This window comes from Euprymna scolopes, chromosome 38, assembly GCF_053919585.1.
Source record: "Euprymna scolopes isolate OS-2025 chromosome 38, ASM5391958v1, whole genome shotgun sequence".
In the NCBI taxonomy this organism is placed as follows: domain Eukaryota; kingdom Metazoa; phylum Mollusca; class Cephalopoda; order Sepiida; family Sepiolidae; genus Euprymna; species Euprymna scolopes.
Window position 1 is genome coordinate 74730761 of NC_136519.1, and position 20000 is coordinate 74750760.

The 20000-nt window shown below is 38.0% G+C and overlaps 1 protein-coding gene and 1 pseudogene across 4 annotated transcripts in view; one reads left to right on the top strand and one right to left on the bottom strand.

Annotated features, from left to right (window-relative positions):
• The window catches only part of LOC145263184 (ceramide kinase-like protein), a 327568-nt gene that overhangs the window by 149408 nt on the left and 158160 nt on the right, over window positions 1-20000 (bottom strand). For all 4 annotated transcript variants that reach the window (XM_080120237.1, XM_080120236.1, XM_080120239.1 and 1 more), the window contains exon 2: window positions 18252-18399. In XM_080120237.1, coding sequence (XP_079976363.1) covers window positions 18252-18399 — 148 coding nt within the window. The remainder of the gene's footprint in view (window positions 1-18251; window positions 18400-20000) is intronic.
• On the top strand, window positions 11345-11558 carry LOC145263461 (U2 spliceosomal RNA; annotated as a pseudogene).

The following is a 20000-nucleotide window of genomic DNA, read 5'->3' on the forward strand; positions in this document are numbered from 1 at the left end:
AAAACCTTCAGTCTCCTAACGTTAGAGTCTGTTTGTAAAATTTTGGTATTTTCTACCATGATGTTTCTGAATTGAAAATGCTGGCAGCCATGTTTTTTTAAATGTTGTGCGATAGAGCTAGTATCGGAAAGATGAAGCGTTAGTCTACGGGACAACGTGTTGGTAGTATGACCAATGTAAGAGGAACAGTTAGAGATACACTCTCCTATTGGGCAATTAAATTGATAAATTACATTGTTCTTTTCCAACACTTTGTCCGCTTCCGAAATATTGTTATTAATTACGAGATTAGTCGTTTTCCGTTTTTTATAATAGATAATGAACTTCAACTCTCTACCGCTGCTGGGAGATATGTATCGTCGAATTATGTCTTTTAAGACCCTTTCATCTATGTGATAGTTTTTATGTAACTGGTTACAGTAAAATATATTTATGGGTGACGGATTATTATTCCTTTCCCTACCAGCAACATGACTTAAATTGTTAATAAACGATTTAATTTCTTTATCCACTAGAAAGTTTGTAAAATGATTATTTATCAGTACCTGTTTTATGTTTCTTAACTCACTTAAAAGACATAATTCGACGACACATATCTCCCAGCAGCGGTAGAGAGTTGAAGTTCATTATCTATTATAAAAAACGGAAAACGACTAATCTCGTAATTAATAACAATATTTCGGAAGCGGACAAAGTGTTGGAAAAGAACAATGTAATTTATCAATTTAATTGCCCAATAGGAGAGTGTATCTCTAACTGTTCCTCTTACATTGGTCATACTACCAACACGTTGTCCCGTAGACTAACGCTTCATCTTTCCGATACTAGCTCTATCGCACAACATTTAAAAAAACATGGCTGCCAGCATTTTCAATTCAGAAACATCATGGTAGAAAATACCAAAATTTTACAAACAGACTCTAACGTTAGGAGACTGAAGGTTTTGGAGGCATTGTATATAAAAGTGAGACAACCCAAAATAAACAATATAAATTATGAATCCAGCAAAAATATTTTAAAATGCCTCTGTTAATATATATATATATATATATATATATTAAAAAAAAAAAAAACTGTCCAATAAATTTGTATATAAATAGCCCACATAAGCCAAAAACGATCTTATAGTACGATGTAATTTTAAAACACGACCTTATCATTCGACGTAATTTTAAAACGACTTTTTATATAACCAGCCTGAAGATGGCGGAAACGCCGAAAGCGCTCGCAGACTACGGAACACTTTTACACCATTTTACATATAACATAAGGATTATTCGAAAACTGAAAAAAAATAAATAAATAAAACGGAAAATTGTCAAACAAGAAAATGCTGTGCTGTTTAACAATATATGCTTAAAGGAGAATATGCTGCCTAAATATACTCAATATATATATATATATATATATATATATATATATATATATATATATAAAGTAATGTGATTGATAATTTTAAATTTAAAAATCAAATTATAATTAAATTAAAAATCCGTTTAATAAGAAGGAACAACAACAAAATCAATTATCTATACGATCGTTTCGGAAAACAATGCTTTTTATTGTGGTAGACATCAAGTTACGGACAATAATTATTACATATAGTTTTTTAATGAGCAAGGTCTCCTCGTCAGCAAATTTTGAAGGCTTTTTATTAAATTTAAAAGACACCATAAATAAATCTAGCATTAAAAGTAAGGCAGATGTATCTGAAAAAAAAAAAATTGAAATAAAAGGTCTGGATTTAAAATTGATAAGAAAATTAATATGGGTTAGAGATAGAAAAGAAATAGAGTAAAATATAGATTTGAATTTAAATTATAAGTTTGCTTTAAGTACAACATTACAAATATATACATGCATATATATGAAAAAATAGACACATACATACATATACATAGATATACAGGTATATACATAAAAATATAGGTACAGAAATTTACCTTTTAATTTTTCGCCCTTTGAAATCAGGAACTATGGTTAAAATACTCATTTAGATGTTTGCTATAGCTTTTTACCTGATTGAATGATGAATTTTTATATATACTCTGTTCTTTCGAAAAATGGTAGAGATCCCTTCTTAATCATAGTCGACAACCTTCCTAGAGCTGGTGACTCCAACAAATTACCAGTTTGCAAACCTATACTGCTTAAATAGTAGGTAGGCTCTATTAGCCAGCCACAGAGGTACAGTCACAAGGACTCAGCAAAGACACCCTGTGCTTGGCTTTGTTTCCTGACTAGGGCAATGAATGCCATCCCTCACTTTCCGCCTAACTCCCTTCTTCTAAAACTGGATATTTTGGAGCTGTTTGATTGCCACGTGTGGTCACGTGATTGGACAGCGTTCGTAATGAAGATGGTTCTTTTACGCTGCTTTTTTCTATTGCAAAAGTTTTGTTGGTTGACTAATCAAAAAAAGTCTGCTTAATTATTCATTAAATATAAGACGTGCGCAACTATTTATTTTTGTTTTTAACCAATAAAAAAATCTTATTAATTATTCATAGCAATAAGACATGCGCAGAGCTATATTTTTATTTTAAATTAATTTTGCTTAGATTTTTTATTTTATTTAATTTACCTTGCAATATTATATTATAATACTTATATTATATACTTATTTCTAGCAAAACTTCAAGAAGAGAATTGTGAATTGCTTAGGGAACAAATTAAACATCTAGGAAAATTGATAGACTTGACCGGGAGAAAATTCGACTCAGAGAGGGAGAGAGAGAGAGAGAGAGAGAGAGAGAGAGAGAGAGAGAGAGAGAGAGAGAGAGCAGACAAAATAAAGAATATGCGAGAGTTGATTGGCCAAATAAAGAATTTCATGGATGAGGAATGTCATAGGTCTATAGAGGCAATACGTATATAGTTTGATGTCAGTGTGAAAACTCGCGAGGGACTGAACATGCGGAAAGATTTGCGCAAATTTTGTCCTGGATGGTGCTCAGAGAAAACCAGAAAGACGTTGTCATGACCAAGATAAGAATTAAGACAGTTCCTCACCCTCCCTATAGTCCAGGCCTTGCTCCCTGTGACTTTTGGTTAAGCTCAAGGAAAACATTATAGTCGTTATAATATAATTGAGGAGATGAAAGGAGCTGTGATGAGGGTCATTGAAACACTCACACAAGAACATTTTCATGGAGCCTTCCAGAAATTGTTGGAACGGTACAAGTGTATTGCAGCTGGAGGAGATTACTTCAAAAGGGGACTAGAGTTTCATGCGTGTGCTATCAATAAAAATGCCCATACGAAAAATGTTTGGAAACTTATTTCAGGCACATCGTATCTCTACTAGGCGAACACAGATTAAGATAATGGAAATCCAGTTAAATCAGGTACAGAGTGTGTGTTAGCTGCAAGTACGCATCCATAACATTAACATTTTGGCTTAAAACTGACCAACTGTGGTCGAGAATCTATACTGATTTTGCTGATATTAGTTGTGGATCGCTTCATTAAGATACTCATGTGTAAATTACCAATGACAGAAACAACAATTGGTTTCTGTCTGAATTTTTCGCACGTTTTGGATAACAGTACTCAATTCAAGTCCAATTAATCAAAAATGTTTAGTCAGTCGCGTTTTTATTGGAGCACTTCACAATCGCGCCACCGTATAATCGAGGAAGCAATGGTTAAGCGGAATGATTTTTAGGTACTTTTGAAAGAGCGCTAAAAAAGCTAATGGATCCCCCCCCCCACTGGAGAAAACTATACAGAATTTTTTACAAGTGTATAGGATGATCCCGAATGATAATGTTCCATCTTGCATCTTACCAGCGGCAGATATGTTCGCAAGAAAGACGATTTTTGACAGATTGTTATAAAAAATCGGAACGAAAAATAAATGTTGAAAGAGCCCAAATTTACCATAGCAGACAGCTAGGAATATTTACTCTTGCCTCCCCGAATCAACAGAAATTACACTATTACTGTAATGAACTTGTCTCTGTTGATTTCGGTGTAATGCTGATCCTGTGCAGTTCTAGGTGATCCACCCTCCTAGGCTTTGCCTCCTCTCTTTGAGAAGGAGTTAGTTTATTGCTAAAACACTGAGACGCTCAGGGGGATGTCACCGGGGCTGCCCAGGTACTTTTTGCAAGCCAGAGTGACTCTCCTCGGGGGCGTTGACTTATCAATCCCACTTTCCGACTCTGGTTTCACAGTTCTTGCAGTGGAAGAGAATCAAGCACCCTACCCACAAAACAAATCAGGAAAAGATATTCCGTGGTTGTAGATGAAAAAACTGGAGAAGAAGAATTGATGGACAGCGTGTTTTGAATTAACAGTTCTGCAAGTAGTTTCTGAAAAGCAACCATCTTAAAGAAACTAAAAGGTAAAAATACCGATTTCGTGGAAGTCAATATAAATAGAAACGATATTGACTTAAAAGATGGATGATATTGTGTAAGTTGGTTTTGTTTATTTAAAGAATAAACTTACGAAGACACAATGAACATAACTACGACTAAGTATTGTGACAGTCATTGATGCCAGTTATAGCCACAGAATCAGACGTCTACTTACGGCAAGATACTTTTGTCAATGCACTTCTTAATTTTCCTACTGCGTTTGCCTTAATTTTGACCGACTATTCAAGACTACACCCTAATATTACGAGTTCACATTGTTGTAACAATCTGTCGCTGTTTCTAAAATTAACACTCATTACGCAATATTTTACATTTTCTGAAATTTTGCATGAAGTTACAACTACCCAAGGGAGGAAATGTAACATTCTCGGATTTTTTTAATTCTGGTTGTGTTACAAAGGCGTCAAAAGTGGTCAAAATAGCTTAAAAAAAAAAAAAAAATAGCACTTTTCGAGACATAGAATCTTTTCCGACCATTAGATTTTGTTGAAAATTACCCAGAAGCAAGATCACATAGATGTACATGTGGAAACGTAATATTTGACCCTGGGAAAATCCTGGTTGCGTCCTAGGGGGTCCAAAGGGGCCAAAATGGCCCCCCAAATAGCACTTTTGAGGACATAGAAACTTTTCTAGTCATTCGATTTTGTTGAAACTTACCCAAAAGCAAGACCACATGGGCATATATATGGAAGCGTAATATTTGACCCTGGAAAAATTCTGGGACTTGAGCCCCAGAATGTTAGCCGGGTGAAAAACACCCCTTTTGGGGCTAATTTTTATTTTTATCTTAAAATTCAAGACATCAGTCGAGAGACCATATAGTTTTTGGCTTGTTAATACTTGGATTTAATGGCGATGCGCACATTACGCCTATTACAATCGAATATAATAATATGAAATAATCTATATTATATTTTCTTTAGTCTGTCTATTTGTCTGTGTGTTTCACTTTTTATCAGAAACTACTGAATCGATCTGCCAGAATTTTTGTATTGGCCCTTGTCATGATAAGGTACAGCGAAGTAAGTATTAGGATATCTGTTCAGAGCACAATTAGAGATTAATAGAGATTACCCACCATATTGCCTCATTTACACTAGAAGTTTCCTCGGAAACTACTGGAACATTCTAGCTGAAATTTTGTTCGAACTCTTGTTATATGTTGCAGCGAACTAAGTATTATAGTATCCGTTCGACACACAGCTAGGGATTAATAGGCATTAATAGGAATTAATGTTATATGCAAACATGAGCACAAATGTAATCATAGTCAACCACTAATTTGGCATAAAGCTATCATTATAAAGCATTATATCATTATAAAGCATTATATCATTATAAAGCAACGGGCTATACATTATCTCCGTTATAACTGTTTTAAAAATTTAGTGCATGCAAATATCCGTCAATATAATATTCTAAAAAAACACTGCGAAATATATATATATATATATATATATATATATATATATATATATATATATATATATATATGGGGAGACAAATAAATAGAAACATTAAAAAATCCCCTATTTTAAATACACCCCTCTTTCTAAACAAACATAATATAAGACTAAAACGAAAAATCACAATACTAAAATCCAAGAATCCAAAAAATAAATATCAAAATAGAATGAAAGCACCCCTACCCTTACTTCAGAAGAGCCAGTCCCCCCTCCCCACACATACACATTAGTAACGACCTCGGACCGCAGCCGCCTTCCTAAGGGAGCAAATAACCCCAAAATACTATAAAACAATATACACATTCCCAAACCAATAAAAGCAAACACACACACGCACACACACGCGCATACACACACATAAACACACACGCACACACGCACACACACACATACACACACCCTACCCCACCCTAAAGAAAAAGAAAAACACATTAGCAGAAAGAGATAGCGACTGACCACAGCGAGGTCAAAATCTCTCTGGACAAACCAAATAAAATAAACAATAAAAATTCAGCATACCAATGTATAATAAACACTTACAAGCCTCCACCCCTTGGAAAAACTTCAAACTAACTACGAAAATCACCATTTTTACACATTTGAAAATAATTTCTGACGAGGATGCATCACAGACCATCTGAAACGCGCGTAAACGATTTCAATGACTTAAAAACATTATTACAATGACTCAAACATAATTCTCAATGAAAAACCAAGACACGGAATAATAAAATAATGTTAAAAAATACGCATTGTTGGTGACTACTCCCTTATTTAAATATATATATATATATATATATATATATATATATATGAGGAGATAGAGAGAGGAGAGAGGGATAGAGAGTGTGTTAATAAATAACTTGGTGTAATGGTGGCGAGTGGAGTATATGTCAATGTGAGAGCACAAACTGCATCACATTTCTTTTAATAAGAAGAGATCTATGTTGAGATTGAGTATGTCTTTCTTATTTTTAAACGTTCTATATATACATACGCTCCCATTGTCTTTGCTAAGACAAAGTTGGTACAAAAATGATGTTTTTTTACTTTAAGTTGAACGTCAAAAAAAAAAAAACAAACATTATTTATGCACAAACCTAATATTTTAATTATACACGGAAAATCATCACCGTCATAATCATTTCTTGCGACACTTCACAAACACGAGCGCACATCATTAGAAATTCACAGGCACTAAGGTTATTGCAAAGGCTGCTGCAAAAAAGGTGGGTTCCCTCTACCGTGCAAGAAAATTATTCGCACATCTCTTCAAAGCCACTCTTAACCCAAGCATTGAGTATTGTTGTCTCATTTGAGCTGGGTATTGAACCACTAGTCTCTCTCGCTTAGAGTCCAAAAAAGAGTCTCCAATCTAATATGTTCCGCACTGTCAACTATACTTCAATCCCTGTCTCATCCCCGCAATGATGGATCCATGTGCTTGTTTTACAAGTACATGGTAAAATGATAAAATTGTCGCACTAGAAAAGATGACGTGATTCTATTTCCGTTTGAAAAAAAAACGTTTTTTTTTTTTTAGTTGCAGACCATGTACTAGTTGGCCAGTCGCGTACAAATCCTAGGAGCGATAGAAGCCTTCTATCATGTCTGAAAATCACACAATGTTCAACGAGCAAGAACGGAGATGCGGCACTGTGCACTCCTGCTCTCTACCGATACAAGTTATGACAACAGGACCATTGCCAGCACCCTCAATATTCAAATCAGGATGATTCAACGCTTGAGGGCATAGCTCAACGCAATGGAGATTATGGCCGGAAGCTCAAGATCAATGACACATCATGCCACCTCACATCTTCAAAGGCGGCTTGAAAACCAGCACGAAAGTGTACCTGGATTTGCTTAAGCGTATAGTCCCCTGGTGCTATCTGGTGGCCGCTGGCAGATCCTGGGTGTGGCAGCAAGACTGGGCGCCGGCTCACAAGTTCCCCTCTCCCCGATCTGAACTCGCTCGACTACTTCTGTTTGTCATTCGTCGAGAACATCACCAACATGACCTCTCACAACACCAAAGCCAGCCTGATCGCTTCCACCCATCGATTATTCGCCGAGCTCCCGCCGGCGCTTGTGGAAAAGACATGTAATGTTGCATCACTCTGCCTGTTTTACAAATATTTTAATAAACTCATTCGACGTATAAACGCGTTTAGCAATTTTTTTCTCCTTCTCTGTAGGGTATTGGATATGACCTTAAACTATATCCGATAGTGAGACCCCAGATTGAGGGCTTTGGAGAGTGTGCAGCTACCCTTTAATTGCCATTGCTTCCAGGTCCACTCTGACCCGGAGTGGTAGTACCTGTTAGGGTCTCAACTATTGGTTAAATAGAAACTGACTTGAAACAAAAAATATATTCTATTAAAAAAAAAAAATCTTCATAATAACTGGATTCGGCGTTAAATAACCTGAAAAGAGTTGATATGCCGTAAAACAAAAACAACCAACAATCAACTTTCTCTGTAGAGGTCCCGAGATACTGGACAGCATTCTACATTAATAGTTCCTTCCACAGACTGTTAAATTTTAGACTTCCGTCCATGTTTCCTGCTTCCGTAACGCTACTGACATGCAGACTTTTAAATAAAAGGTCCTTTAGTCTCACGAGAATGCATTAATACTTAAAATGCCATTAATGCATTCTCGTCGGATTAAATATAAATATACCTCGCCTTATCTCCTAAAATATACAAATTATACCTCAAATAAGGAACCGTGCTAGAAAACTACTAACACCCGAAAGTATCCTGTACCTCTATAAGGCCACCATTCGCCCATGTATGGAGTATTGCTGTCATATTTGGGCTGGTGTATCTGCTACTAGTCTCTCGCTCCTTGACAAGGTTAAAAAGAGAGTCGCAAATCTGATAGGCCATGAACTGGCATCTAAGCTTCAGCCTCTGTCCCATCGACGAAATGTTGCATCTCTCTGCCTGTTCTACAAGTATTTTAATGGTGAATGCTCTGACGAACTGCAAGCATTTGTGCCCCCACGACGTGAACACCCTCGACAGACCCGACAAGCTGCTAAATGCCACCCCCACACTGTAGAGATCCCTTGATGTAAAAGATCTTTCTTACTCCAGTAGTTTCTTCCCCAGAACCGCTAGACTTTGGAATTCCATTCCAGGTCCCTGATTCCCCAACTGTACTGACGTGCAGAAGTTCAAGTGTAACGTGAACCGACATCTTGCTGCCCAAATCCCTACATACTACCCCAGTAGTTGTTGCCCCTGATAGTAGCCCCCTACACTAAAGTGGCAATGTGCCTTGTTTGGGGTGAAAATGTATAAAAAAAATAAAAGACTTCCAACAATTCCCATTAATTTTCATTAGCTGTTATCCTCTTTAATCCTATAAAAAAAATACACACACACACACACACACACAAAAACCTGCAACTGTTTGCTTTTTCCGAAGAAAATATAAACTGTCTCTGATGAGTTGTTTGGTGTTCGTACACAACTCAACAAAACACATGTAAGGCAAAATAAAATATTATGAAAGTAAAAATATAAATATATTTTTGTGATTTGTAATGTAAACTACTGGTATACATGCTCTGAAAGTGTTTAAGCGTTTTCATTGAGCGTAATTAATTGTGACAATTGGAAAAAATTCTTTATATATATATTAGTATATATTTTATCATTATAAGTATAAATTAATATACACACATTTATAAATAAATATTTATCATATTTTAAAATAGATATTAACTATCATATTTGTACCTACAGACACTAGTGTTTAATGCTTACGCAATTATTAGCATAGGATGTGATAATTACTGCTGGTCATGTATTTGAAACCAGTCACAAAGCTACTCTTTACTTTGTATGCTGTATATATATATATATATATATATATATATATATATATATATTATATATATATATATATATATATATATAGAGAGAGAGAGAGAGAGAGAGAGAGAGAAAGAGAGAGGGGGAGACAAATATATATATACATATATATATATATATATATTTCTGTAGAAATATATTTTCTTATAATATATACCAATCCTTATTTAGGAATCTCAATATAGAGAATACATGACAAAAAGCTATATTAAAAAATTGATGATGTTAACCATCTTATAATTTATTCCTTTAATTCAGTTGACTTTTACAATTCTTTTACAATTTTTACAATTCAATTTTGCGCTACGAAATAGATACTGTCAAGAATTGTAAAAGTCAACTGAATTAAAGGAATAAATTATAAGATGGCCAACATCATGAATTTGGGAATATAGTTTTTTTTTTATCATTTATTATCTCTCTCTCTCTCTATATATATATATATATAGTCATCGACATACAGTCCTGTTTCGTTGTATCACAACTCATCAGTGCTACTAGACTAGCACCTCTTCCAAGCCGAGGATTGAACCTAGAACCATCGCGTTGACAGTCAGCAGTTCTACCGATCGACCCACGGAAGCAGCGCCCTTAAATTATCTCGCCAAATGTCTATTTAAACAAACATTTGTCCACTACTTTTACAGTGCTCTAACCAATTAAGTAGCGGGTGCGATTATTTACGACATATATATATATATATATATATATATATATATATATATATATATATATATATATATATATATATATATATATATATATAACATAAATAAAAACTAACCTAGATTTAAAACAGGTCAAGACACTAGATATCCAGGCTAAATAGAACACACACAAAGAAGTAGGTCAACCAGAGGTCAAATGTGCATTTGTCCTATAAGTGCATGTCCAGTGGCTGATAGGAAGGTCGCAGTGGATACTAGAAAGCTGATTGGCTACCTAAATCTCAATAGAAGGTGCGTATATAAAAACAACAGACAACCACAAAATTCGCGCATAAGCCTGAAGAATCCGAGAGTGGATGAAACGCGGAATATTCAGTGTAGCTTAATCGCCATATATATTTTATAAATAACTAACAAGCTCTACTTACGTATTTAGCACTTTTGAAGTAAATACTTAAAGTTTACGCATAAATTTATACTTTCGTATATTAATTTTATGTGAGTAAATGAAGTAGTTATATATATATATACGTGTGTGTGTGTGTGTTTGTGTGTGTGTGTTTGTGTGTGTATGTGTGTGTGTGTATTACGTTCTTTTAAATGTATTTCATTAATTACAACGGACAACTTATGTAAGCATATTTCTGTCTTGATCCTTTTCTTATGTATTTCTTTGCTTCAAGCGGACGATGTATCCGCCATAATTATTTATAACCCTAGTATTTCTGGATCCCTCTTCAGAGGTTATTATTAAGTAAAGAATAAGGTGCTTGGTTTTTTATATGTACTTTCATCGGCAATATGCAAACATACATTGTCAAATGTATTTAATATTAATTTGTATTCACAATTAATGTAATATCAGTTTATGTATATTATTTTTGTCGGTGATGAGTATAATGGCAATAATGAGGAAATGCAGATAAACACATACAGGTTTCTTGGCCTTTTGGCCAAGATCAAAGTGTAGTATCTGTTCCGGCAGATGCTGCACTTAGGATAATTTGTACCGGTCAATGGAGGGGAAACCCTCTATACTGGGACAATTATTATTTTTGGTAACCAGAGTGACCCCTTTTAGGGGAGCTGGTTTTTACCTCACATTAAAAACGGCCTTGTGCCTAATTTGCTCAGTGGGGGAGCAAATAAACACCATCTGTTCCGGCAGATACTGCACTTAAGATAATTTGTACCAGTCAATGGAGGGGAAACCCTCTATACTGGGACAATTATTATTTTTGGTAACCAGAGTGACCCCTTTTAGTGGAGCTGGTTTTTACCTCACATTAAAAACGGCCTTGTGCCTAATTTGCTCAGTGGGGGAGCAAATAAATACCATCTGTTCCGGCAGATACTGCACTTAAGATAATTTGTACCAGTCAATGGAGGGGAAACCCTCTATACTGGGACAATTATTATTTTTGGTAACCAGAGTGACCCCTTTTAGGGGAGCTGGTTTTTACCTCACATTAAAAACGGCCTTGTGCCTAATTTGCTCAGTGGGGGAGCAAATAAATACCATCTGTTCCGGCAGATGCTGCAAGCTATGACTAGCTATGACTAGCAAAGACCAGATGTGGGGGCAACCCCACATGCCTGACCATTAACCAGCTCCCATTTCCCACCTCTCGGGAGCTGGTCCCCTGTTTCCCTTCCCCCTCCCTTCACTCCTCACATTAAAAATCGGCCTTGTGCCTAATTTGCTCGGTGGGGGAGCAAATAAATACCATCTGTTCCGGCAGATACTGCAAGCTATGACTAGCTATGACTAGCTATGACTAGCAAAGACCAGATGTGGGGGCAACCCCACATGCCTGACCTTTAACCAGCTCCCATTTCCCACCTCTCGGGAGCTGGTCCCTTTTTTCCCTTGCCCCTCCCTTTACTCCTCACATTAAAAATTGGCCTTGTGCCTAATTTGCTCGGTGGGGGAGCAAATAAATACCATCTGTTCCGGCAGATACTGCAAGCTATGACTAGCTAGGACTAGCTATGACTAGCAAAGACCAGATGTGGGGGCAACCCCACATGCCTGACCTTTAATCAGCTCCCATTTCCCACCTCTCGGGAGCTGATCCCCCCTTTCCCTTCCCCCTCCCTTCACTCCTCACATTAAAAATTGGCCTTGTGCCTAATTTGCTCGGTGGGGGAGCAAATAAATACCATCTGTTCCGGCAGATACTGCAAGCTATGACTAGCTATGACTAGCAAAGACCAAATGTGGGGGCAACTCCACATGCCTGACCTTTAACCAGCTCCCATTTCCCTCCTCTCGGGAGCTGGTCCCCTTTTTCCCTTCCCCCTCCCTTCACTCCTCACATTAAAAATCGGCCTTGTACCTAATTTTCTCGGTGAGGGAGCAAATAAATACCATCTGTTCCGACAGATACTGCAAGCTATGACTAGCTAGGACTAGCTATGACTAGCAAAGACCAGATGTGGGGGCAACCCCACATGCCTGACCTTTAACCAGCTCCCATTTCCCACCTCTCGGGAGCTGGTTCCCTTTTTCCCTTCTCCCTCCCTTCACTCCTCACATTAAAAATCGGCCTTGTGCCTAATTTTCTCGGTGGGGGAGCTAATAAATACCATCTGTTCCGACAGATACTGCAAGCTATGACTGGCTATGACTAGCTATGACTAGCAAAGACCAGATGTGGGGGCAACCCCACATGCCTGACCATTAACCAGCTCCCATTTCCCACCTCTCGGGAGCTGGTCCCCTTTTTCCCTTCCCCCTCCCTTCACTCCTCACATTAAAAATCGGCCTTGTGCCTAATTTGCTCGGTGGGGGAGCAAATAAATACCATCTGTTCCGGCCGATGCTGCAAGCTATGACTAGCAAAGACCAGATGTGGGGGCAACTCCACATGCCTGACCATTAACCAGCTCCCATTTCCAACCTCTCGGGAGCTGGTCCCCTTTTTCCCTTTCCCCTCCCTTCACTCCTCACATTAAAAATCGGCCTTGTGCCTAATTTGCTCGGTGGGGGAGCAAATAAATACCATCTGTTCCGGCAGATACTGAAAGCTATGACTAGCTATGACTAGCAAAGACCAGATGTGGGGGCAACCCCACATGCCTGACCTTTAACCAGCTCCCATTTCCAACCTCTCGGGAGCTGGTCCTTTTTTCCCTTCCCCCTCCCTTCACTCCTCACATTAAAAATTGGCCTTGTGCCTAATTTTCTCGGTGGGGGAGCAAATATATACCATCTGTTCCAGCAGATACTGCAAGCTATGACTAGCTAGGACTAGCTATGACTAGCAAAGACCAGATGTGGGGGCAACCCCACATGCCTGACCTTTAACCAGCTCCCATTTCCCACCTCTCGGGAGCTGGTCCCCTTTTTCCCTTCTCCCTCCCTTCACTCCTCACATTAAAAATCGGCCTTGTGCCTAATTTGCTTGGTGGGGGAGCAAATAAATACCATCTGTTCTGACAGATACTGCAAGCTATGATTAGCTATGACTAGCAAAGACCAGATGTGGGGGCAACCCCACATGCCTGACCATTAACCAGCTCCCATTTTCCACCTCTCGGGAGCTGGTCCCCTTTTTCCCTTCCCCCTCCCTTCACTCCTCACATTAAAAATCGGCTTTGTGCCTAATTTGCTCGGTGGGGGAGCAAATAAATACCATCTGTTCCGACAGATGCTGCAAGCTATGACTAGCTAGTACTAGCTATGACTAGCAAAGACCAGATGTGGGGCCAACCCCACATGCCTGACCTTTAACCAGCTCCCATTTCCCTCCTCTCGGGAGCTGGTCCTCTTTTTCCCTTCCCCCTCCCTTCACTCCTCACATTAAAAATCGGCCTTGTGCCTAATTTGCTCGGTGGGGAGCAAATAAATACCATCTGTTCCGACAGATGCTTTAAGCTATGACTAGCTATGACTAGCTATGACTAGCAAAGACCAGATGTGGGGGCAACCCCACATGCCTGACCTTTAACCAGCTCCCATTTCCCACCTCTCGGGAGCTGGTCCCCTTTTTCCCTTCCCCCTCCCTTCACTCCTCACATTAAAAATCGGCCTTGTGCCTAATTTTCTCGGTGGGGGAGCAAATAAATACCATCTGTTCCGACAGATGCTGCAAGCGATTACTAGCTAGGACTAGCTATGACTAGCAAAGACCAGATGTGGGGGCAACCCCACATGCCTGACCTTTAACCAGCTCCCATTTCCCTCCTCTCGGGAGCTGGTCCTCTTTTTCCCTTCCCCCTCCCTTCACTCCTCACATTAAAAATCGGCCTTGTGCCTAATTTGCTCGGTGGGGGAGCAAATAAATACCATCTGTTCCGACAGATGCTGCAAGCAAGGACTAGCTATGACTAGCAAAGACCAGATGTGGGGCAACCCCACATGCCTGACCTTTAACCAGCTCCCATTTCCCACCTCTCGGGAGCTTGTCCCCTTTTTCCCTTCCCCCTCCCTTCACTCCTCACATTAAAAATCGGCCTTGTGCCTAATTTGCTCGGTGGGAGAGCAAATAAATACCATCTGTTCCGACAGATGCTGCAAGCTATGACTAGCTATGACTAGCTTTGACTAGCAAAGACCAGATGTGGGGGCAACCCCACATGCCTGACCTTTAACCAGCTCCCATTTCCCACCTCTCGGGAGCTGGTCCCCTTTTTCCCTTCTCCCTCCCTTCACTCCTCACATTAAAAATCGGCCTTGTTCCTAATTTGCTCGGTGGGGGAGCAAATAAATACCATCTGTTCTTCAGATGCTGCACTTCCATTTCTTGTTCTCTTTCAGTGGAGGAACAGTCTTTCACGACTGAGACAATTATTTATTTTTGTACCTTTTCTCCACGTTAAAAACGACCCTGGTGTCTAACTCTGTCCCGTTGGGACGTATTGTATATATATATATATATATATATATATATATATATATATATATATATATATATATATATATATTTGTGTGTGTGTGTGTGTGTGTGTGTGTGTGTGTGTATAAATATATGTGTGTATAATGATCATTATGATTCGGATTCGGTTTAATGCGTGTTTTACCTGCTGGCATGCGTTCGACAGCTTTAAGAAACTGACTTACAAAGTAACTTAACTCTGCTCCGGTCTTTATTTATCTCTCTTTTTCTGTCTCTCCAAGGTTCATTTTTCTCGCTTTGTCTCATGATTTCCGTGGCTTTCCCCCGTTAACTGCACCTGTTACTTTACATAATAATTTCTAAATTGCTCTACATAAGCTAAATTATTAATCTCTCCTGTTTGTTTAAATTTATGTATGTATGTATGTATGTATTTTAGCCTAAAACCTTCGGCAGGAGCGATGGATTTTCACGATATTGGTAGCATTTTAAAGCTTGATATCTCGGACGACAAATATCAAAAAAATGGTCAAAAACATTAACTGGGCACTTTTCTACAAGCAAGAGTCTATTTTTTGCGAGCCAGTTTTGCAAGTCATCGTAGCGGTTGGATTGGATTTGCCTTATTTCACCGTGCCGAACTTCCGCTCGCATCATGGAGTAGCGGTAAGATGTCATATTTTCTTTCACTTTCTTTTTCGCCTTCTCGTCACGAGTTCGAGCCTGCTTAACTATTTCCACTTTTTTTTTCTTTTTTGCTCAACACACACTTCCAAACACCCGGGCAATGCCGGGAACCCGAGCACCCGAGCTAGTATTATTAAATGTCCTGTTTTGCGCAGATCATCCTTTTATTCTCTTGATTAAATTTTTTGCCTGAGTTCATGAAAATCTAAGACAAACATCACGCGTATTATTTTCATATCATTTTAATGCCAGATTTCACTTTCATATATTTCATCACACTGGGAGACAGTGGTAACGCTCTGCTGCTTAGTAATGGCAGACGTTCCTTGATCTTACTCCATCTACTCTTAGTTCTTTTTTTTACAAGAGAGTTACCACTTATCAAAGCTCGAAACTTACTCAAGGTTAATGGTTGAAGAGTGTAATGTGGTAGTATAATAATCGTTAATAGTGTAAGTTGGGTACAATTTGATTGTTTAAGAGGACGATTCCACAAGAAGTTGTTTACATTGAAATTGAAGGCTACAATACTGCAGTCGGCCGAGAAGCAGGTAAGCACAACAATGCTCCAAGGCGGACAGTTCTAGAAAAGAAACTTTGTTCATGTTCGTTTAGATTTAGGCACAGATACAGAGTGGGAGAAATTGTTGATAGTGGTTGTAGCTAGTCGAGTGTTTATGTGAAAGTTTAGCTAGAGCGGACCATTCTTGGCGCTCAAAGGAGTACTTGCCATGAAAATAGCGATAGAGGAGAGAAAGTCTTGCAACATCTCTTCTGTGGGAAAGTGGCTGATGGTAAGGGAAAAGGACATCACCTAATAGGTTTCAAATCCGGTTTTGAACTTTATCATTCAGGACCAGATGTTGCATCAATACTTCATTTTAGGACATACTTGGTTATTATACAGTTAGAGGCATGCATCGGCAGTTAGATACCCAGAGGAGCGGAAGAATGATCAAACCATTTATCCAGCCTAGCACCTGCTCCACTCTCTGCTCCGCCGGTATCACTAACTTCTCGCCACTATTTTAATTAATGAGTATAATATTTAAACTGTCTGCCTTAATATGAAATTTATAAAATATTTCACGATTTCTTTGATGCTACCATGCATTTCTATGAAGAGGATCTGTCTGTCAATCGACGATTTGGTTAGTCCATCTGTCCAAACTGAGTTTCAAATAGCATTTTACTGACTCTGTCATAATTAAGTTTTAAATAACATTTATCTTGGTCTATCACACTAAAATTTAAAATAATATTGTCATCAGTCTATCTGTAACGTTATCCAACACGTTGTAATCTCAGTCGCAAAATAGACAAAGAATAGAAAAGTATTTCAATTCGTTTTTTTTTTTTATACAACAATATTCAGTTCCTCATTCTCCTGGCACCTGTGACTTCTCGTTACGGCTGAGACGTCTCTCACGTGATCGTTTTCTCAAACGTGCTCTCGACCATCATCCATGTCTCTAACGTGATCGTCTTCTTGAACGTGCTCTCTCTTTTTTGTAATGTTTTTCCTTACTGTGATGACATTTCGCTCACAGGACAGTATTTACATATTGCCCTCTGCGCTACGTTACAAAAATAAATGATAATATTTCGCAATAGACCCCCGTCTAGCTGAAACCACTGTAAAAAATTTTCCCCACGCTTTATCTGTGCCAAAACCAAAAAGTAGATTCCATGAACAAAGCTTCTTTCCTAGAAGTGCACGCCTGTGGAACTCTCTTCCGTTTGCCTGTTTCCCACTTGACTACAACTTGGATATCTTCAAGTCCAACATAAACAAATTCCTGATGTAAGTAAGAAACTTTATCAAATCTCCAATACTAACGATTACTACGATACTATTTCATTCATTACTGTACACGCAATAACCCTTATCCCCGGGTGGCTTCCGGAACTTGATAGGTGGTAACTACCATGTAAAAAATAAAATAAAATAAAAAAATAAAGTTTGAAATAGATTTTCGTCGACTTGTCACACTTAAGTTTGAAAAGCATTTTCGATGGTCTGTCATGATTCAGTTTGTAATAGGGTTTTCATTAGTCTGTCGCGCTTAAGATGAAGATTAAATCAATACTTCTGAAGAATGTACGTTGTTTTTTTTTGTTTTTGTTTTTTATTATGTTATCGTTAAAAGCGACTATATAATTTGTCCAAATAACATTTCGGGTAATATAAGGAGACAAAAGGTTAAAATTGAAATACCTCAAGCCCATTTTGATTATAGGCCTGCACTAATCATTGTATCCCCAACATACACATAAAATGCGTAAAATCTATGTAACTTTACAATCTTACCTTCTGAAGCTCTTAATCCCATTTGAATCCAGCTAATCCTTTTGTTGGCTCTCGATAGAACCACATCATATCCGGTTTGTCCGATGTGGAAAACATTGGTTAATTCCATGTGACTATTTGTCGCAGCGGGTAAAGAAGACGACTCCATCTGGAATGAGACAAAATTAATCAATTTATAAAAATGAAGCTGTGTGCATGTTTTTATGGTTGTATATGCAACTAATAATACTTGTAATACGGCACAATCACTTTGACATACCGATTCTCATCAGATCACCGAAGCTAAGCAACGTTGAGCCTGGCTAGTACCAGATGGGTGACAATTCGGGAATACTAGGCGCTGTATGTTCTTTCCGCTTATCTCAGTATTTGTTTCTAGTCGTTCTGAACCTCCACTTGCCATTGGTATTTAACAATGTCGACTCAGGAGAAGTGTGGTTGAAGATTGCGCGACTCTTACTACAAAAATTTCACGTGCAGGCACCATTACAGTGGGTATCCATAGTCTGTCAAGGTTGAAGGAAGTCTTTTTTTATATGCAACTAAACTTTAAAAATACACAACGATTAATTAATCCTTATTAATCTCTAACTGTGCATCGAATGGATACCATAATTCTTAGTTTAATGCACTGTGTCATAACAGAAGTCTATATAATACTTCTTAAATAAATGTGATATTATAGGAACTAATCCTTATTAATTCCTATTTATCCTTAACAATGCATCTAATGGATACCATGATACTTTGTTCGCTGGACCTTATCATAATAATATATAGATGACGACATATACGCAACAACCTTTCCTTCATAGCATGTGTGTTTGCAATTTTTTCTTCCTGGGAGATCTATAAAAAATCTATGATATAACTCTCACCTATCTGTTTAAATGTATGTATGTATGTTTGGATTGCTGCCTAAAACATTCGACAAAGGTGACGGGTTTTCACGAGATTGGTATCGTTTTGAAGCTCGACCCCTTGGATGACAAATATCGAAAAATTGGCTAAAAACATTACTTCCTTAACCCTCAACTGGGAACTTTTCTACATGGACGGGCCGCTTTTTTTGTCGATATTTTCGAAAGTCATCCCCTCTTTTCGATTGACTATCCTTAATTTAAACCTACGTCACTTCCGGTTTGGCGATGGACGGAACAGCAAAGACGGCACGTTTTTTTTTCACCTTCTTTGCCTTCTTCCCGTTACGGGTTTGAGCCTGCCTGCTTATAACCACTTCTTTTTTTTTAACACACACCTCCAAACACCCAGGCAACGCCGGGCATCCAGGCGAGTCTAATATATAAACGGCTATATGTCTGTCTGTCTTTCGGTCTGTCTATTTCCAAACTCTCTCTCCTTCGAAAATAATAGTTGCAGAGCCGCGCTAATAGCCTCAAGTGATTGGATTTTTGTATGCGCCGTTCTTTTATGGGTCTTTAGCTAGTTAGTTAAAATTGTTTTTGAAGGGTCACAAATGGGTAAAAATTGAAGCAATCGTTAAAAATTTTGTAAATTCATCGGAGATTATTTTTAATAATTAATTTTTAATCGGTTTATATGCATGTCACGTGAGTACAGTGGTAACATCACAAGCTTTGAATACTTCGGTTTCGATTCTTGCTGATGGTATATAAATAATTTTAAAAAAACTTTTTAAATCACGACTCTATAATAATAAATACGAAATAGGAAAAAATTAAAATATCATACTTAAGCGTATTTTATGCCAGGGCAAAGCCCCCCTTG